The following is an 18535-nucleotide window of genomic DNA, read 5'->3' on the forward strand; positions in this document are numbered from 1 at the left end:
GACGAGTTGGAAGCCCCAGACTCGTCGAGTAGGAACGAGATTGGCTGTGGAGTTTTAAGCAATCTACTCGACGAGTTGAGAGCCCTCAACTCGGCAAGTAGATCTGCCAGAGTGAAACCCTAATTTTGGGGTTTTTGCACCCTATTTAATCATCTTAATTCCCACCTTATGGCCTCATTTCCAGCCTCTAAGTCCCAAACCCTAATCCACGAAACCCTAGAGCATTGTGTGAGTGTGTGAGCCTTTTTTGAGTGATCTTGTGTGATTTGAAGCTTGTAGAAGAAGAAGAAGCTAGAGGAATTCAAGAGAAGATTGTAGATACAGAAGCAACATCTCATTCCCTTCACTTTCTGGTACTCAAGTCTCTAACTTGTCTATTAGTTCGTTAGATCTCCTTATTTCCACTTTTTGAGGGTTTTGGTCCAAGAAGCTTGACCCTTGGGAAATGGACGTCCGAAGCAAGAGTCCTTTCAGATCTGGGATCATTAAGAGTTGTTAAGGCACAACAGTGAAAACTTTATGCCATTGAAGCCCCCATGCAAGCTCTAAGGTGTTGGTTTGGCCTTTTTAAGCTCAAAAGGCCATGCATGGGAGGAAAGTCTGAGACTTTACGTGTTCATTTGGTGTCTAGGACCTAGATCTCGGTTTTCATGCTTTGGGTTGGGGTAATAAGGCTTTTGGACAAGGATCTATATCCTAAAGAACTAAGGTTTTAGCTAAACCCATTAAGAAGGATTATCAACGGGTAAAGTTGGAAACTTTACCCTTAAAAGGGCATTTCCTGTATGTAGATGAAGTATGGACTTTGGATCTGTAGAATAGAGGCTTAATCTGTTAAGATGGCCCAAACAGACAGGGGAACTCGTCGAGTCCATAGAGGAACTCGACGAGTTGAGTCGTGTTGTCCTGTTTCAGCTTAAAGTAGAACTTGATGAGTCTGTGAAGGGACTCGACGAGTTGATTCACCAAATCGCGACTATGAGTAGCCAGGGAACTCGGCGAGTCAGGGGGTGAGTTGACGAGTTAGATCGCGATTTCAGGGTCCTAGGAATCGGCGAGTTGATGGAGCAACTCGGCGAGTTGGCTCAACCCAGAATGTTGACTTTGACTAGAATGTTGACCTTGAACAGGGGTAAAATGGTCATTTTACCCTTAGAAGGATTCTAAGTTTTTGACTAAGTGATTATTGTGATAATGATAGTCGGGGAGTCGTTGGAGCAACCATCAGAGATTCCTCACACGAGATTTCAGCAGCCAGCTTGAGAGGTGAGTTTTCCTCTAGTAGGAACGGGTCGAAGGCACCAATGTCGGCCCTTTTATGTATGTTAGCTTATGTCGGACTTAGGTTCGATTCCGGGGTTAGCCCGATGTAGATTATATGTTTCCGGACTTCGGTCCGCTGTCGGGGTTAGCCCAAAGTAGATTATATGTTTTCAGACTTCGGTCCGATGTCGGGTCAAGCCCAAGGAGTGTTTGTATGCTTGATGTCTTCGTGATTCTTGCATGTGTTTGTTTATATGTCCCGGAATTCGGTCCGATGTCGGGGCAAGCCCGAGGAATGTTTAGTTATATGCTATGTGTTCTATGTTCTGTACTTCGGTCCGATGCCGGGGCAAGCCCGAGGAAGGATTTAACTTATATGTTTATGTTATGTGTTCATGTTATATGTTTGTGATATGTATATGTATACCGGACTTCGATCTGATGCCGTGCGGGGCCCAATGCCGGATTCGTCCGATGTCGGTCGGGGCCCGATGTAGTGGGCAAGGCCTAATGTATGCTATTATGTGATTATGTGTATGGTATGTGGTAATTTGGGGAGACTCACTATGCTTCATGCTTATAGTTTTCAGTTTTGGTTTCAGGTACTTCCGCTAGCAAGGGGAAGAGCTCGGGATGACTGCATGGCACACACCACAGCTTTTAGCCTGGGATATTTACTCTGATTTATTTGACATGTGATTGATGTGGATACACTATTTTGACATTGAGATACTATGTTTTATGTTTCGAATAATGATTTTTAGTAAATCTGGATTAATTAATGGTTTTAAAATCGAAATTTTTGGACCGTATGTTTGGGATGTTTCAAGTTGGTATTAGAGCCTTGGTTTGAGGGATTCGGGCACACTCTCGGGTGTGTATGAACTCAAACTAAGGAATTGGTATGAAAATTTTCAAAGGAAAATCATTTTTATAAAAAGGTCTTTGAGAAAAAAAAAGAACTTTGAAAAAGAGAAAAGGGTGTGGTGCATGCAATCATCCGAGCTCAAGTAAGTACTCCCAAATTACCCATACAAGTTTATGTTATGATATTTTTATGAGAACTTCATGCTAGATTTGCACTAAGGATCTAGGAATGATGCCTTATGTGCATGTTATATGTGTATCAGCTTTATGAACTGCATGCTAGTACAGATTAGTCAGTGATATGATGGCCTGATTAGGATATGCTTGATTATGTTTACTCGATGCTCGAATGCTGCTTGCTTTGTGCTTTTAGGAGTCTTAGTTATCTTTTGCTAACTAGTAAACAAATATGTTAAGTTACATATTGTAAGGACTAAATAATTTCAGAAGGTTAGGTCTGGCCTTATTTCGCAGCTCTTGTTTGAGTCCAACCGTTGTAGGGTAGGATCTCTCATTCGAAGAATTATCTAGTCTTAGTGATATGTAATGGTATTCGCGAGCTAGTTAGGGGAAGGTAACAGGGACTTCTTATGCAGCTGATGGCGGAGAGTGGAATGGTGATTACCATAGGGCAAGCCTAGGATGAGAGTAGCGCGTGAAGTAGTAGTAGTATAAGGGACTTGGTGAAGTCAAGGAAGTTCATGAGGAAAGTACGGATAGATGTGGAAGGTAGTATGGGCCCGTACTACTGAAAGCAGAGAATTCGTACTCGAATCAAGGAAGGTTGAGATGAATCCAAGGAACTTGTAGTATATATGACCCCTCGAGATATGATTAGTATTCTGGTGTTTATTATGATGTGTTTTTCAGAATAGTGGTATTACGCACTAGACTAGTCGGCAATTCAGGCGCTGGTGAGGGATCAGGCTCGGGCTTTGGAGCCGGGCAGCTAGACGATCAGACAAGGGAGTTCATCTCCTCTGAGATCACGCGCAATATTCTGGATCAGACTCCTGTGATCTTCGTCATGATCAAGGAGGGTATTATGGACCTTCTGCATGAGAGATTGAGTGCCTTCCGTACCGAGGTGGCGGCCATGATGGTGCCGCGCACACTGACATTCAGGGAATTTAGAGCCTGCGGAGCTCCTGATTACCTTGGGGCTTGGGACCCCATTGCGAGTACCAGATGGTTGGCGGATGTCGCCAATGCATTCCGCACCAGCAGATGTCCTGAGGGGGACAAGGTTCGACTTGCGTCCTGTCTTCTGAAGGACGGGGCACGTGACTGGTGGGATGACGTCGGACATGCCATTAGTGATGATGCAGCTCTTGATTCTATGACTTGGAGTGACTTTTCAGCCAGGTTCCGGGCCGAGTTTTCACCTGTGATAGAGGTGCAGCAGCTTGCTAGGGAGTTCCAGGATCTCCAGCAGACGACTGAGACGGTGATAGAGATCACTGCTATATTCAGGGAGAGGGCCCTTCTCGTTCCGCAGTACGTGGCGGACGAGGAGATGAAAAAGGCCCGATATCATGAGATGCTGTAGATTGATATCCGCCATTTTGTGAGCCGCTCCAGCTGCAAGACACTGGAGGACATGATTGCTACGGCGAGAGAGAGAGAGAGAGAGAGAGAGAGAGAGAGAGAGAGAGAGAGAGTTGGATTTGGAGATGGAGAGGAAGAGGAAACCCGAGGGGGTTCAGTCAGGGAGCTCGGGTAAGAAGCCCAAGGTATCAGACCACCGACCTAGGAGCCAGCAGGGTCGCAGCCGTTGTGGCAAATACGGCAAGTTGCACGAGGGGACGTGCAAGTTAGGGAGTTCAGGTTGCTTCAAGTGCGGAAGAACTTGACATGTGAGCAGAGATTGTACAACAACTACCACCACCACCACAGTATCAGACCTGATTTGCTTTTAGTGCAATCAGAGGGGACACAAACGGTCCCAGTGCCCGAGTTTAGCAGCAGCAGGGCAGGTGGCAGCACCCGCTCCTGCTACATTGAGGATTACCGATGGCCGCCAGGGCCAGGCGGATGCGCCAGTGGCGAAGAGCAGAGCCTTCCAGTTGACAGCAGAGGAGGCACCAACAGCTCTCGACGTGGTGACGGGTATGTATCTTCTCCTTATCTCTTTATTTTTATTGATTATTGCTTATGTTTATGTGTTTGTTATAGGATCGTTCTTAGTGAACGGTATATCAACCTTGGTACTGTTTGATTCGGGTGCCACCTGATCTTTTGTGTCGCTCGCGCTCAGCAAGCGATTCACAGGGGCTCCTAGGGAGCTAGATTGCCCGCTTGACGTGGAGATAGCAGACGATAGGACCGTCAGGGTTGCGAGAGTTCACCGAGGATGTACACTGCAATTATTTAATGAGCAGTTTTATGTGGATCTTGTCCCCATTCCCTCGCGAGGGAATAATGTTATAATCGGTATGGACTAGTTGATCGACTGCGAGCAGCACCTAGTGAGGGTTCCGACTCCTAGTGAGGGAGGGCTAGTGATTCAGGGCGAGAGGCCGCATGTTGGATTGACTCTATGCTCAATAGCAATAGTGAGGCGCTACCTTCAACAAGGTTGCGCGAGTTATGTCACCTATATCATGGATACCCGAGATAAGGGTAAGGCGACAGTCGATGACGTACCGGTAGTGTGAGAGTACCCGGACGTATGCTCGGAGGATTTTCCTGGGGTACCTCCGGAGAGACAGGTTGAGTTTAGGATTGACCTAGTCCCTGGTGCGGCTCCGATAGCCAAGGCATCATATCGGTTGGCTCCTCCCAAGATCCAGGAGTTGTCTATGCAGCTACAGGAGCTTCTATTCAAGGGATTTATCAGACCAAGCAGTTCTCCATGGGGAGCCTCGATCTTGTTTGTGAAGAAAAATGACGGGTCACATCGCATGTGTATAGACTACCGGGAGCTGAATAAGGCGACGGTGAAGAACTGTTATCCCCTCCCGAGCATTGACGATTTGTTTGACCAGCTACAGGGTGCATCTTAGTTCTCCAAGATTGATCTGCAATCGGGTTATCACCAGATGCGAGTCAGGGATGAGGTTGTGCATAAGATAACTTTTAGGACTCGCTATGGTCACTATGAGTTTGTGGTGATGCCGTTTGGGCTCACCAATGCTCCAGCAGCGTTCATGGACCTCATGAACCGCGTGTGAAGACCGATGTTGGATCGGTCTGTGATAGTCTTCATCGATGATATCTTGGTCTATTCTAAGACTCAGGAGCAGCATGAGGAGCACCTGAAGGAGGTGTTAGAGACACTGAGGAGGGAGATACTTTTTGCAAAGTTCTCCAAGTGTGAGTTCTGGTTGCACGGGGTGCAATTTCTTGGGCACCTTGTCATCCAGAAGGGTATTCTGGTAGATTCGGCCAAGATAGAGGTCGTGATGCAGTGGAAGATTCCGAGGTCTCCAACTGAGATTCGGAGTTTCTTGGGTCTAGCGGATTATTGCCGGAGATTTATTCAGGACTTCTCCAAGATTGATGTTCCTTTGACCTGACTGACCAAGAAGTCGGTGACCTTCCGTTGGGGGCCTGAGCAGAAGGCAGCCTTCGAGACTCTCAGACAGCGGTTATGTGAGGCACCGATTCTGACTTTGCCGGAGGGAGTCGACGACTTAGTAGTTTACTGTGACACTTCGGTCACGGGCATGGGTGCGGTATTGATGCAGCGGGGTCACGTGATAGCTTACGCTTCGAGGCAGTTGAAGCCTCACGAGACTAACTATCCGACGCACGATTTAGAGCAGGGGGCTGTGGTTTTCGCCCTCAAGATTTGGCGACATTACCTCTACGGGGTCCGTTGTACCATTTACACGGACCACAAGAGTTTGAGGTACCTCATGGATCAGCCGAATTAGAACATGAGGCAGCGTCGGTGGTTAGATGTGGTGAAGGACTAAGACTATGAGGTCGTTTACCACCCGGGCAAGGCCCACGTGGTGGCCGACGCCCTGAGCCACAAGGCGGTAGCGGCCCCGATTCGAGACATCTGTTTGAGGATGACAGTGATTACTCCATTGCTGGAGCAGATCAGAGAGGCGCATGTTGAAGGCGTAAAGGAGGAGCACCGGAAGTGCAAGCGGATCATAGGCAAGGTGGCCTCCTTTGATTACGACAGCCGTGGGTTGCTGACCCTGCATGGGAGGGTCTGGGTTCCGTACTGGGGTGGAGTATGACAGGTTCTGATGGATGGGGCCCTTAAGTCGAGGTTCTCCATCCATCCTGGGGCGACGAAGATGTATCGGGATCTTCGCCCTGATTACTGGTGGCCCTTAAGTCGAGGTTCTCCATACATGAAGCGGGACGTAGCATGGTACGTGGAGCAGTGCTTGACCTGCAGGAAGGTCAACGCCGAGCATCAGCGCCCCCACGGTAAGATGCAACCGTTAGAAATTCCCGTGTGGAAGTGGGAAGATATCACAATGTACTTCATCACTAAGCTTCCCAGGACCGCAGTTGGAGTTGATTCTATAGAGGTCATAGTGGATCGGTTGACTAAGAGTGCTCATTTTATCCCGATCCAGGAGAGCATATCGGCCGAGAAGCTGGCCGAGATTTACATACGTGAGATAGTAGCACGGCATGGAGTGTCTGCCTTAGTGGTGTCAGACCGTGATGTCCGTTTCACTTCCAGATTTTGGAAGCGGTTTCACGACGAGATAGGTACTCGTCTCCACTTGAGCACCGCTTTCCACCCCCAGACGGACGGACATAGCAAGAGGACGATTCAGACTCTCGAGGACATGCTATGCACATGTGTTTTGGATTTCGGTGCAGTTGGGATACGCATCTTCCGTTAGCGGAGTTTTCGTATAACAACAGCTACCACGCCACCATAGACCGACCTCCCTTCGAGATGCTCTACGGGAGGAAGTGTAGGACCCCAATCTGTTGGGGCGAGGTCGGTCAGAGAGTCATGGGGAGTACTGAGGTAGTGCTCAAGACTACAGAGCGGATCCAACAGGTCCGGAACAGGCTCCAGGCTGCTCAGAGTCGGCAGAAGAGCTACGCCGACAAGCGGCGTTCAGACTTGGAGTTTCAGGTGGGTGACATGGTCCTCCTGAAGTTGTCACCTTGGAAAGGTGTCATCCGGTTCCGGAAACGGGGTAAGATGGGCCCCAGGTATATCGGCCCTTTCAGGGTTATAGCCCAGGTGGGCAAGGTGGCGTACCGCTTAGATCTTCCACCAGAGCTCAGCCAGATCCACAACACTTTCCACGTTTCTCAGCTGCGAAAGTGCTTAGTGGATGACTCAGCGGTTGTGCCTCTAGAGGATATTCAGGTTGATGACTGCCTGAATTACATCGAGAGACCATTAGCTATTCTCGATAAGAAGATGAAGGAGCTGAGAAACAAGAGGGTTGAGCTGGTGAAGGGGTAGTGGCAGCACCGCAGGGGTTCAGAGTGGACTTGGGAGCCCGAGGAGGAGATGAGGGAGAACTACCCAGAGTTGTTTCCAGACGCGGCAGACTTCGAGGACGAAGTCTAATTCAAGTGGGGGAGAATTGTAACTCCGAATTCCTGGTACGCATTTAATTATAACTTATTGATTTTTGTATAACTACTCGACGAGTTGGAAGCCCCGGAATCGTCGAGTAGGAACGAGATTGGCCGCGGGGTTTTAAGCAATCTACTCGACGAGTTGAGAGCCCTCAACTTGGCGAGTAGGTGTGCCAGAGTGAAACCCTAATTTCGGGGTTTTTGCACCCTATTTAAGCATCGTAATCCCCACCTTATGGCCTCATTTCCAGCCTCCAAGTCCCAAACCCTAATCCACGAAACCCTAGAGCATTTTGTGAGTGCATGAGCCATTTTTGAGTGATCTTGTGTGATTTGAAGCTTGTAAAAGAAGAAGAAGAAGCTAGAGGACTTGAAGAGAAGATTGTAGATCCATAAGCAACATCTCATTCCCTTCACTTTCTGGTAATCAAGTCTCTAACTTGTCTATTAGTTCATTAGATCTCCTTATTTCCACGTTTTGAGGGTTTTGGTCCAAGAAGCTTGACCCTTGGGATATGGACGTCCCAAGCAAGGGTCCTTTTAGATTTGGGATCATTAAGGGTTGTTAAGGCATAAAGGTGCAAACTTTATGCCATTGAATCCCCCATGCAAGCTCTAAGGTGTTGGTTTGGCCCTTTTAAGCCCAAAAGGCCATGCATGGAAGGAAAGTCTAAGACTTTACGTGTTCATTTGGTGTCTAGGACCTAGATCTCAGTTTTCATGCTTTGGGTTGGGGTAATAAGGCTTTTGGACAAGGATGTATGTCCTAAAGAACTAGGGTTTTAGCTAAACCCATTAAGAAGGATTATCAACGGGTAAAGTTGGAAACTTTACCCTTAAAAGGGCATTTCTAGTATGTAGATGAAGTATGGACTTTGGATCTGGAGAATAGAGGCTTAATTTGTTAAGATGGCCCAAACAAACAGAGGAACTCGTCGAGTCCATAGAGGAACTCGACGAGTTGATTTGTGTTGTCCCGTTTCGGCTGAAAGTAGAACTCGACGAGTCTGTGAAGGGACTCGACGAGTTGATTTGCCAAATCGCGACTATGAGTAGCCAGGGAACTCGGTGAGTCAGGAGGGTGACTCGACGAGTTAGATCGCGATTTCAGGGTCCTAGGACTCGGTGAGTTGATGGAGCAACTCGGCGAGTTGGGTCAACCCAGAATGTTGACTTTGACTAGAATGTTGACCTTGACCAGGGGTAAAATGGTCATTTTACCCTTAGAAGGATTCTAAGTTTTTGACTAAGTGATTATTGTGATAATGATAGTCAGGGAGTCATTGGAGCAACCATCAGATATTCCTCACACGAGATTTCAGCAGCCAACTTGAGAGGTGAGTTTTCCTCCAGTAGGAACGGGTCGAAGGCACCAATGCCGGCCTGTTTATGTATGTTAGCTTATGTCGGACTTTGGTCTGATTCCGGGGTTAGCCCGATGTAGATTATATGTTTCCGGACTTCGGTCCGATACCGGGGTTAGCCCAATGTAGATTATATGTTTCCGGACTTCGGTCTGATGCCGGGGCAAGCCCAAGGAGTGTTTGTATGCTTGATGTCTTCGTGATTCTTGCATGTGTTTGTTTATATGTTCCGGACTTCGGTCTGATGTCGGGGCAAGCCCGAGGAATGCTTAGTTATATGCTATGTGTTCTATGTTCCGGACTTCGGTCCGATGCCGGGGCAATCCCGAGGAAGGGTTTAGCTTATATGTTTATGTTATATGTTTGTGATATGTTATATGTATACCGGACTTCGGTCCAATGCCGGGCGGGGCCCGATGCCAGACTTCGGTCCGATGTCGGGCAGGGCCCGATGCCGGATTCGTCCGATGCCGGGCGAGGCCCGGTGTAGTGGGCAAGGCCCAATGTATGCTATTATGTGATTATGTGTATGGTATGTGGTAGTTTAGGGAGACTCACTAAGATTCGTGCTTACAGTTTTCGGTTTTGGTTTTAGGTACTTCCGCTAGCAAGGGGAAGAGCTCGGGATGACTGCATGGCACACACCACAACTTTTAGCCTGGGATATTTACACTGATTTATTTGACATGTGATTGATGTGGATACACTATTTTGACATTGATATACTATGTTTTATGTTTCGAATAATGATTTTTAGTAATTCTGGATTAATTAATTATTTTAAAATCGAAATTTTTGGACCGTATATTTGGGATGTTTCACCACTTTCTTCAATAAAACACAAGATAGTGTATCCATTTCCAGAACATAAAAAAATGCCTGGAACAATTCTTCAAATACTTTTCAGATAACAAATATCTTCTCCCTTTTTCTTCTTCTTCAACAGCAACATAAAAACTTTGCAAACCCAGATTTTCAGCAGAAAATATAAACGAATAGCAACAACATTTTTATTCTTGAAAGGTTGAATCAACACTCAAAAATCAGAATAACTCATCATAAAAATCGAAAAAACATCAAGATAAAAGAACCGATGGGGAGTCGTTCCATTGAAATAATCGCTTAGATCTTTAATGTACGGCTCTGATACCAATTGTTGAGAGAAAAATTTTGATAAACGTTAGTAACGAGATATTAAGTTGCGGAATAATAAGTTAATCTTAATGGATCTTGTTAGCTCAGCAATAGTAAGTTAGATAAATTAGATTGCGGAAATGTAAGGAAAGTAAATAGCAGCAAGTTTATGTCAATAAGCATTAAACAAGTTGACACTTAGTTGAATCGTAACATGCTTTGCATGCAAACACAAGTTAGTATATGATGAACAACACAAGTGAAGGACTCGGTTTAAGTATCAGTTAAGATAACTTGATATAGAGATGAACGATCTTATATTTTATAAGCTCTAAAGTGGTAAGAATACATGAAGTGGGAAGCTCTATTTATAGAGTCCCAAAAGTTACAAGGAAATAGTAAAATAACATAAAGCAACTGACTTCGGTGTCCTTGAATGGTACACCGGATATTACAACAAATACAAGCAAAGTCAGTAAAACTAACTTATGACAGTCTTCATGTAAGGTTCATCTGCGGGTCATCTTCACATCTTCGGGTTCACATGATGACAAAGGTAGTCTCCGGGTAAGTCTTCTTCGATTCACAAGGCTTAGAGGTCTTCGGGTCCATCTTAGCTTAAGAGGGTCACTTTCTTGTTTCAACATATTGGCTCAACACTTTAAACCCTAGGCTGCATAATGTACCATGATTTCGATCAGAAGATTTGTCTTTTCAAACAGTATTTTTATGTAATGTATATGACAATTTGACTACTCCTTGACATTATTTGACTATGGTTTTATAGATTTTGACTACTACTTTCTAGCCGGCATAATGTATTGTCATTTCGAATAGTAGATTTTTAATTTTAAACAATACTTTTGTGTAAGTTATATGACAATTTGACTACTCTTTAACATTATTTGATTACTGTTTTATAGACTTTGACTACTTTCTACCATGCATAATGTATTGTCATTTCTAAATTACTACTCTAAAAAAAATAACTACCCCTGCATTCAATTTGAAATGAAATCCATTTATATTCAACAACTTATCCATTGAAACATACCAATTGTCATAATGAGTGGATTCACTGAGGTATACAAAAAACGTTTTTCCAACCTACCGATATTCTTTCATAATCTTGAAAGAACAAATCGTAACTCTTTCACAATCATTAAGAAAGATATGAGAGACCGGTTTCAATTTTGTTTTTTCGCATTGGGATGGGTGGTAAGTCCTTCTCTATAGTAAGTTATTTTTTATTCAAGTTCATATTTGCCTAATGTTGGTATCGTTTCTTGTAGATTACTACCTTTCTCACATCCATGATACCAACAATATTGGTTGCTCATGTACCCCTAATTGGGGCCAACATTACGACAATGTACGTTGCTCTTTCTTTGGACGGTAATCATGAACCCTTGATCATAGAATTCGCTTTGGGAAGCATAGACTGTGATGAGGCTTGGACTTGGTTCATGAGAAGGTTGAAAGAATTCTTAGGTGACACTATTGAAGTTGGTTTCATAAGTCATACGTCTGATTCCATAGACTATGCCATTCGGAGAGTATACCCAGATTCGTATCATGGGTATTGTTGTAAAAATATAGCCAAGAAAGTGCGGGCTTCCACAGGAAGTACCGTTGTGGAACAGTTGTTCTGGAAGACATGCAAAACGTATAGTGTGTCTGAATTTTACGTTTGTTTAAACAAATTAAGAAATGAGGTTAATAGGAATGATCTTCACAGGCTTGAAAATATTGCAATTGCAAAATAGGCTCGAATCTTTTTTCCTAAAGTCTGTTTCAATGTGAAATACATCGGCATTCCGATTGGATTGAATTGGCTAACAACAAACACACACGAGTTACCAATAACGTCAATCATTGTCGTGCTCCATCAGTCGATACAAACAGTGTACGCCCAACGAGCTGAATTCGGAGGTAATAAATAATTATTATTTAACTTTTCCCTTAATATTCTTTTTCTCAATTAATTTAATAGGGGGATTGCATGGTCATCTTACCCCTTATGCACAACACGTGCTTGAAAGAAGAATGAACCAGTCTAATGGTTATGAGGTTACACATATTGGTAGTGACAAAATTGAAGTGAGTTTAAATTTAACCACTGAAACGTTACAAGTTGAACGTGGTATTTATACCTGCGGCAAATGGAAAAAATACGACATACCTTGTGAACACGGTATAGAATCACTAAGAAGGATTACAGTTGAAGAAATACAACAATTGGTACATTATAAGTTGACTTATGCAGTGTATCGAAATACGTTCCAAGCTGAGATGGTCAATCATATTCCAATCCTTCTGCATTGGGAAATACCAGTTGAACCTATGGTCGTCTTACCACAATTTGCACGTTAGTAGAATGTTATGTTATATTTATTAGTATCGTTATATTTATTTGTAATGTTATGTTTATTTGTAATTCTAATTTCCTTTCAGTTTTATGTTATGTTTATTAGTAATGTTATGTTTATTTGTAATTCTAATTTCTTTTCAATTTTATGTTATGTTTATTTGTAATGTGTCCGACGAAGAAGTATGTAGAAACAACATAATCAACCTATAAAACATGAAAAACGGACTTAAAAACATATTTTTATGGTAGGCTAAAAAATGGCAATTTATGTTATTTTATATCGTTTTTAACAGCACGAAGCCTATTTTGGAGGGTAAAAGCAATGAGGTAACGATCTCGGATTTGAAATCCGGATACTTTCCGACGAACAACTATGTACAAAGAACATAATCAACATATAAAACATGAAAATCATACTTAAAAACATACTTTTATGGTAAGCTAAAAATGACAATTTATGTTATTTTATGTCGTTTTTAACTGCACAAAGCCTACTCCGGAGGGTAAAAGCAATGAGGTACCGATATCGGATTTGAAATCCGGATATTTTTCGATGAACAAATATGTACAAAGAACGTAATCAACATATAAAACATGAAAATCAGACTTAAAAACATACTTTTATGATATGCTAAAAATGACAATTTATGTTATTTTATGTTGTTTTTAACAACACGAAACCTACTTTAGAGGGTAAAAGCAACGAGGTAACCATATCAGATTTGAAATCCGGATATTTTCCCATGAAGAAGTATATACAAACAACGTAATCAATATATAAAAATGTAAAATCGGACTCAAAAACATACTTTTATGGAAGGCTAAAATTGGCAATTTGTGTTATTTTATGTCATTTTTAACAGCACGAAACCTACTTTGGAGGGTAAAAGCAATGAGGTAACGATATCAGATTTAAAACCCGGATATTTTCCGACGAACAACTATGTAGAAACAACATAATCAACATATAAAACATGAAAATCGGACTTAAAAACATACTTTTATGGTACGCTAAAAATGATAATTTTTAGCATTTTTTAAGTCGTTTTTAATAGCATGAAGCCTACTTTGGAGGGTAAAAGTAATGAGGTAACCATATCGGATTTGAAACCCGGAAATTTTCCATTACACACTGGCAAATATATTACAAACATAATAGATTTCTCATTACACTAATAAATGGAAAATAAATTACAAACATAATAATATTTTCCATTACACAATGGGAAATATATTACAAACATAAATAATTAAAGGGAATTAAAATTACATTGGCAATAAAACAACCATCAAAGGGTCTGGTATTTCCCATTCATATGGAGGGGGAACAGGGTGAACGGTTTGTGTCTGGTAGGCGAGCTGAAATACATCAGCATGGTAAAATACTTGAACCATATCAATTAATTCATGCACGTTTGAATGACGTGCTGCCGCGATATCATGACCACATGCTATACTGAGACTGTGTCATTTGTCATATGAACATGTATGACCATTAAGGTCTACAACACAAGTTTTTTTAAAATAAAAAACTAGATAAATATATGGCGGCAAGGGAGACGAGATCTGTTGGGAGATCTGTGTTGCTTGCCACCCAACAGACTTTTGCATCCTTTTATGAAGCACCATTTCAGCATACAGTGTGAGTACGGTAGTCAAACACCCTGAAAAGTAAATATGCTCATAAAAGGTTGTTGTAGAAGTAATTTAATACTTTTATATTGCACCCGAAAATTTACCTGCTATTAAACTTCATTCAACAAAAGTCTGTTGCAAGTACTCACGAATTCCCTCGATAAGCGTTATTATTGGTACATTACGTTGATTGAGCGATAAGACTAAAAAAAATTGAGGAACTTCCATGTTGAGTACATTCCAACGGATGTTAGGGAAATAGGCTCCTGTCCATTTCGGATGACCGTTGTTCGTAAGCACTTCACGAGCATCACGGTGTAGTCGAGCGAAATTTTGTTTAAAAATAGACATAGTGTATGCTTTTAATGTCATCCACAACAAAGGTTCAAATGATATTCCAGAGGCTACTCTTGTGCGTAAATATTTGTGGACACTCTTACAAGTGTACCCATGATAAGAATCAGTGAAAACATGATCTATGCAAGAAATAACGACATCACCCATATTGGATATGAACGCTACTTCCCTACCCTGTCCGAGACTTTCTTTTAACCTCTTAAGGAACTAGGTACAACAGTCGAGATTATTTTCAACCGCCATACCAAATGCTATAGGGAAGGTCTAATTGTTCTTGTCTTTAGCAATCGCTACAAACATTGTTTTTAGGTAGTCCCCTCTAAGACGGAGACTATCTATGAAGATGACAAGTAAGAAAAAGTTTATGAATGCATGGACCTGTATTTTTTTAGGAGTGCAAACCAATTAGTTTAAATGTAGAAACATTATCAAATGTAAAGAAACAATAGAAATTTGGAAAACAAATATACCACCCATCTAATAGCCAGAAAACAAGCTTGGAAACGATCCATCAAATCCGTTTTGATGTGAATGTGAGTATGCGAGTTGGTTTGCCTTAGGTTATGAAGGTAAACATGCAAGTTGTTAAGCTTTCATCATGCTCAGTGTCAGAGAAACTCATTTCGAATCAGTTATAAGAGACAATTACCAATTACTTGGTGTGCCTAAGGTTGTGAAGGTAAGGGTCTTACCACATGTGGACACATATGTATGTAGGAGCCGGAAAATCAGATTAAAATCCGAAATGCAAGGTCCATAATGTATTGTCATTTCGAACTGTAGCATTTTCGTTTCAAACAGTATTCATGTGTAAGGTATATGACAATTTGATTAATCCTTAACATTATTTGACTACGGTTTCATAGACTATGACTACTACTTTCTAGCCTACATAATGTATTGTCATTTCGAACAGTAGATTTGTCATTTCAAATAGTATTTCTATGTAAGGTATATGACAATTTGACTACTCTTTTTCATTATTTGATTATTGTTCCATAGACTTTGACTACTACTTTTTAGTCTGCATAATGTATTGTCGTTTCCAACTATAAATTTGTCATTTCAAACAATATTTCTGTGTAAGGTATTTGAAAATCGGACTACTTTTTGACATTATTTTACTACGATTTCATAGACTTTGATTACTACTTTGTAGCCTGCATAATGTATTGTCATTTCGAACATTAGATTTGTCATTTCAAACAGTATTTCCGGGAATCCGCATAATTGTTTGCCAGTCCTTTTTATTATTTAAGTACTCCTTTAATATTAAACAAACTAACAACGAAATTCAAAAATGACCTCCAATCAAACAACTTCTTCCAATGCAGTTGTTCCGTCCAATACTCCACGTCCATGGACGATAAGAGAGGTGATGCTCATAATACGATGTTGGATGAACGTTTACGAGGGTGTAACAGCCATGGTTACCCCTGATTACTTTGGTGGGGATGAATGGACCCGCATAACAGTTATGTTTAACCTCTCGTTGGGAGCAGGAAAACACCAGGTTCAAGCAGATATTGTTGGTAAGTGGATGGATTTAAAGGAAAAAATCACATGGTTCAATCGATGGTATCATCATCTTAAAAATAGTAATTATTATTACAAACACGAGGAAGATCTTTTAGAAAATGTTAAATACCATTACATTTTCGACCACGAGGGAAGTGACTTCCAGTACGAGGACGCTTGGATTCTAGTTAAAAATAACCAATATTTCATGTAGAAGGTTCTTTTATGTGAAATGTCTTATGTAATATTTGCTACTGGTGTATCTCGTTTTCTATAATGTTTTATGTCTGTGTTTTATTGTTCATGGAATAAAGTAGATGATAAGTGGGGTACTAGATTTAATTAATAATCTCAGAGGTGCAGTTTAATACACGCAATAAAAACTCATTACTTTCCTACGTTAATCTAAGGACATTTTAAATCAAATGTGCTGTCAAAATCAAAAGTATGGTACACGCTTTTGTTCTGTGACCCGCTTTCGGATGCCAATTCATCAGTCGTTATCCCCGATTTTCTCCTCCCCCTAGATCTGCTCCCCGAACCCATACCCATGCAATCGTTCCTCGTGTGTCCAAATTGACCGCATGTAGAACATTCTTTTCGTATGGGACACTCACCTTGCGACGGAATACGGCTAGTGTTTCTTGGCCTACCCGGCTGACGTCTCTCCATTATGGGTGGCTTAACAATCATCAAATCATCAGGGATCTCACACTCAGATGGATTTGGCGAAGGGTTGACACACTTCTCATAAGTTTTCCTAAGTGTCTCTGTAAAGTAAGCTTTTAAAGCAAATTCTGAACAGTCTTCGTAATGGTTCATTGTGAGCACTTTTACGATATGGCCGCAATGTAAGCCATCTATTTGCTACCGCCTACATGTACATGTTCTTTGTTAGAAATCAACAATGACACTTTTGTGAGTAGAGTTTTTCACTTCAAATCTACTATTTGAGATAGGGTACACCATCCAATTATTACAAGCATTCTTATTTGCTTGTATAATCGTATCAGCCCATGCGGTGAGTGTTGTTTTTGCGTCAGCTAAAAAAATAGACATAATTTCATAATATCATACAAGTAGTAAAATAACATTTCAAGTACTATTATATATAAAATATTAGTACCTGCAAAATTACGCTTCTGAAAACTCCATTGATGCATTGTTGCACGAAAAAAATCAATCAACATCAATATTGACATCTTTCTTGCAAATCTTGACATTGAATTTATTGACTCCGCACTATTTGATGTCATAAGAAAATACCGATTCCCAGAAAAATATGCCCTGGCCCATTTTTCAGGAATGATGTTTTGTAGGTATTCTCATACACCAACATTTACCTTTTTAATTTTTTTCATCCAAATATCGAATTTTCTAATAGTATAGGCTTTGCATGTCTCCCAAAATAATGAGTGTATTGTATCGGTGCTTCCAAATTTTGCTGAAATATTAAAATACAAATGGATACCACATATTCCATGATAGGCGTGAGGAAATATATTTGCAATTGACGTCGCTATGGATGAAGCCCTATCAGATATGAATGTAAGGTCATCCACGTTGCCTATACATTCACGTAGTTTTCGAAGGAACCAAGACCATGTCTCCGTACATTCACTTTTGCATATGGCATAAGCAACAGACATGATTTGTTTTTGACCGTCCATTATCACTGCAAGCAACATCGTACCCTTGAATTCACCCTTTAGGTGACCAACATCAATTATTAGGGTCGACCTACAATATTTGATGAATGCTTGTACCTACAATTATTTGTAATTGCATTCACAAATACCAATTAGGATTCATATGTTATATTTGTTATAAAAAAATATCACTGCTTACCGAGCAACCCAACGTGATATACACGAAATCAAACCGATCATCATCGTCTGTTCTTATTTGAGTAACAGTTCCTGGATTATGCTTGACCAATTTGTGCACATACATTGGTAGTTTGGTGAATGAATCCTCTTTGGTACCTCTTAACATTAACAACGCATATTTTTTTGCCCGTCATGTCTGTTGGTATGTGATATTGATTGGAAATTTCGAATTGATGTCCCTCACAATTTCATTACCCCAATAAACTCTCTTATAATATCTGGCCAATACTTCAACGATAAAGTGGTCGGGAACCTTTTTCTTTGATTATTGATGATTAGACTGCAAGTTTGTTGCACAACATGTGTGGTGGTCAACAACTTTTGTGACTTGGAAAGCAGTAGTTGATTTTATTCCCCTTGCCCTAACCATCCAAGAACAATTTTCTACCAAACAAACCACCTCGAACCTTTCTTTGCTCGATCTGGTAGTCTTATATTTCTTACCTTGTTCCATGCATTGTTTTCCAATTGGAAGCTTGAGCAACTCTTTGTTATAAAAAATGTCTAGAACCTTAATCTCTTCATTTATATCCACCAATTGACAAATAGCTGCATCTGCCTTTCCTCTATCAGCCACTTCGTTACCCCAAACGCCTTCTTCAACCACCACATAGACA

At 41.5% G+C, this 18535-nt stretch overlaps 1 protein-coding gene across 1 annotated transcript; it reads left to right on the top strand.

The window, feature by feature from the left end:
* Positions 1–11518: 11518 nt before the first annotated feature.
* LOC145113400 (uncharacterized) lies at positions 11519–12521 on the top strand. The gene is made up of 3 exons (XM_079049501.1): positions 11519–11863; positions 11915–12080; positions 12142–12521. Exons 1-3 carry the CDS (start codon positions 11519–11521, stop codon positions 12519–12521), a joined length of 891 nt encoding a protein of 296 aa, XP_078905627.1.
* The last annotated feature ends 6014 nt before the right edge of the window (positions 12522–18535 follow it).

Source organism: Lactuca virosa, chromosome 5 (genome assembly GCF_052849685.1).
Source record: "Lactuca virosa cultivar CGN04683 chromosome 5, Lactuca_virosa_CGN04683_v6, whole genome shotgun sequence".
Classification (NCBI taxonomy): Eukaryota; Viridiplantae; Streptophyta; class Magnoliopsida; order Asterales; family Asteraceae; genus Lactuca; species Lactuca virosa.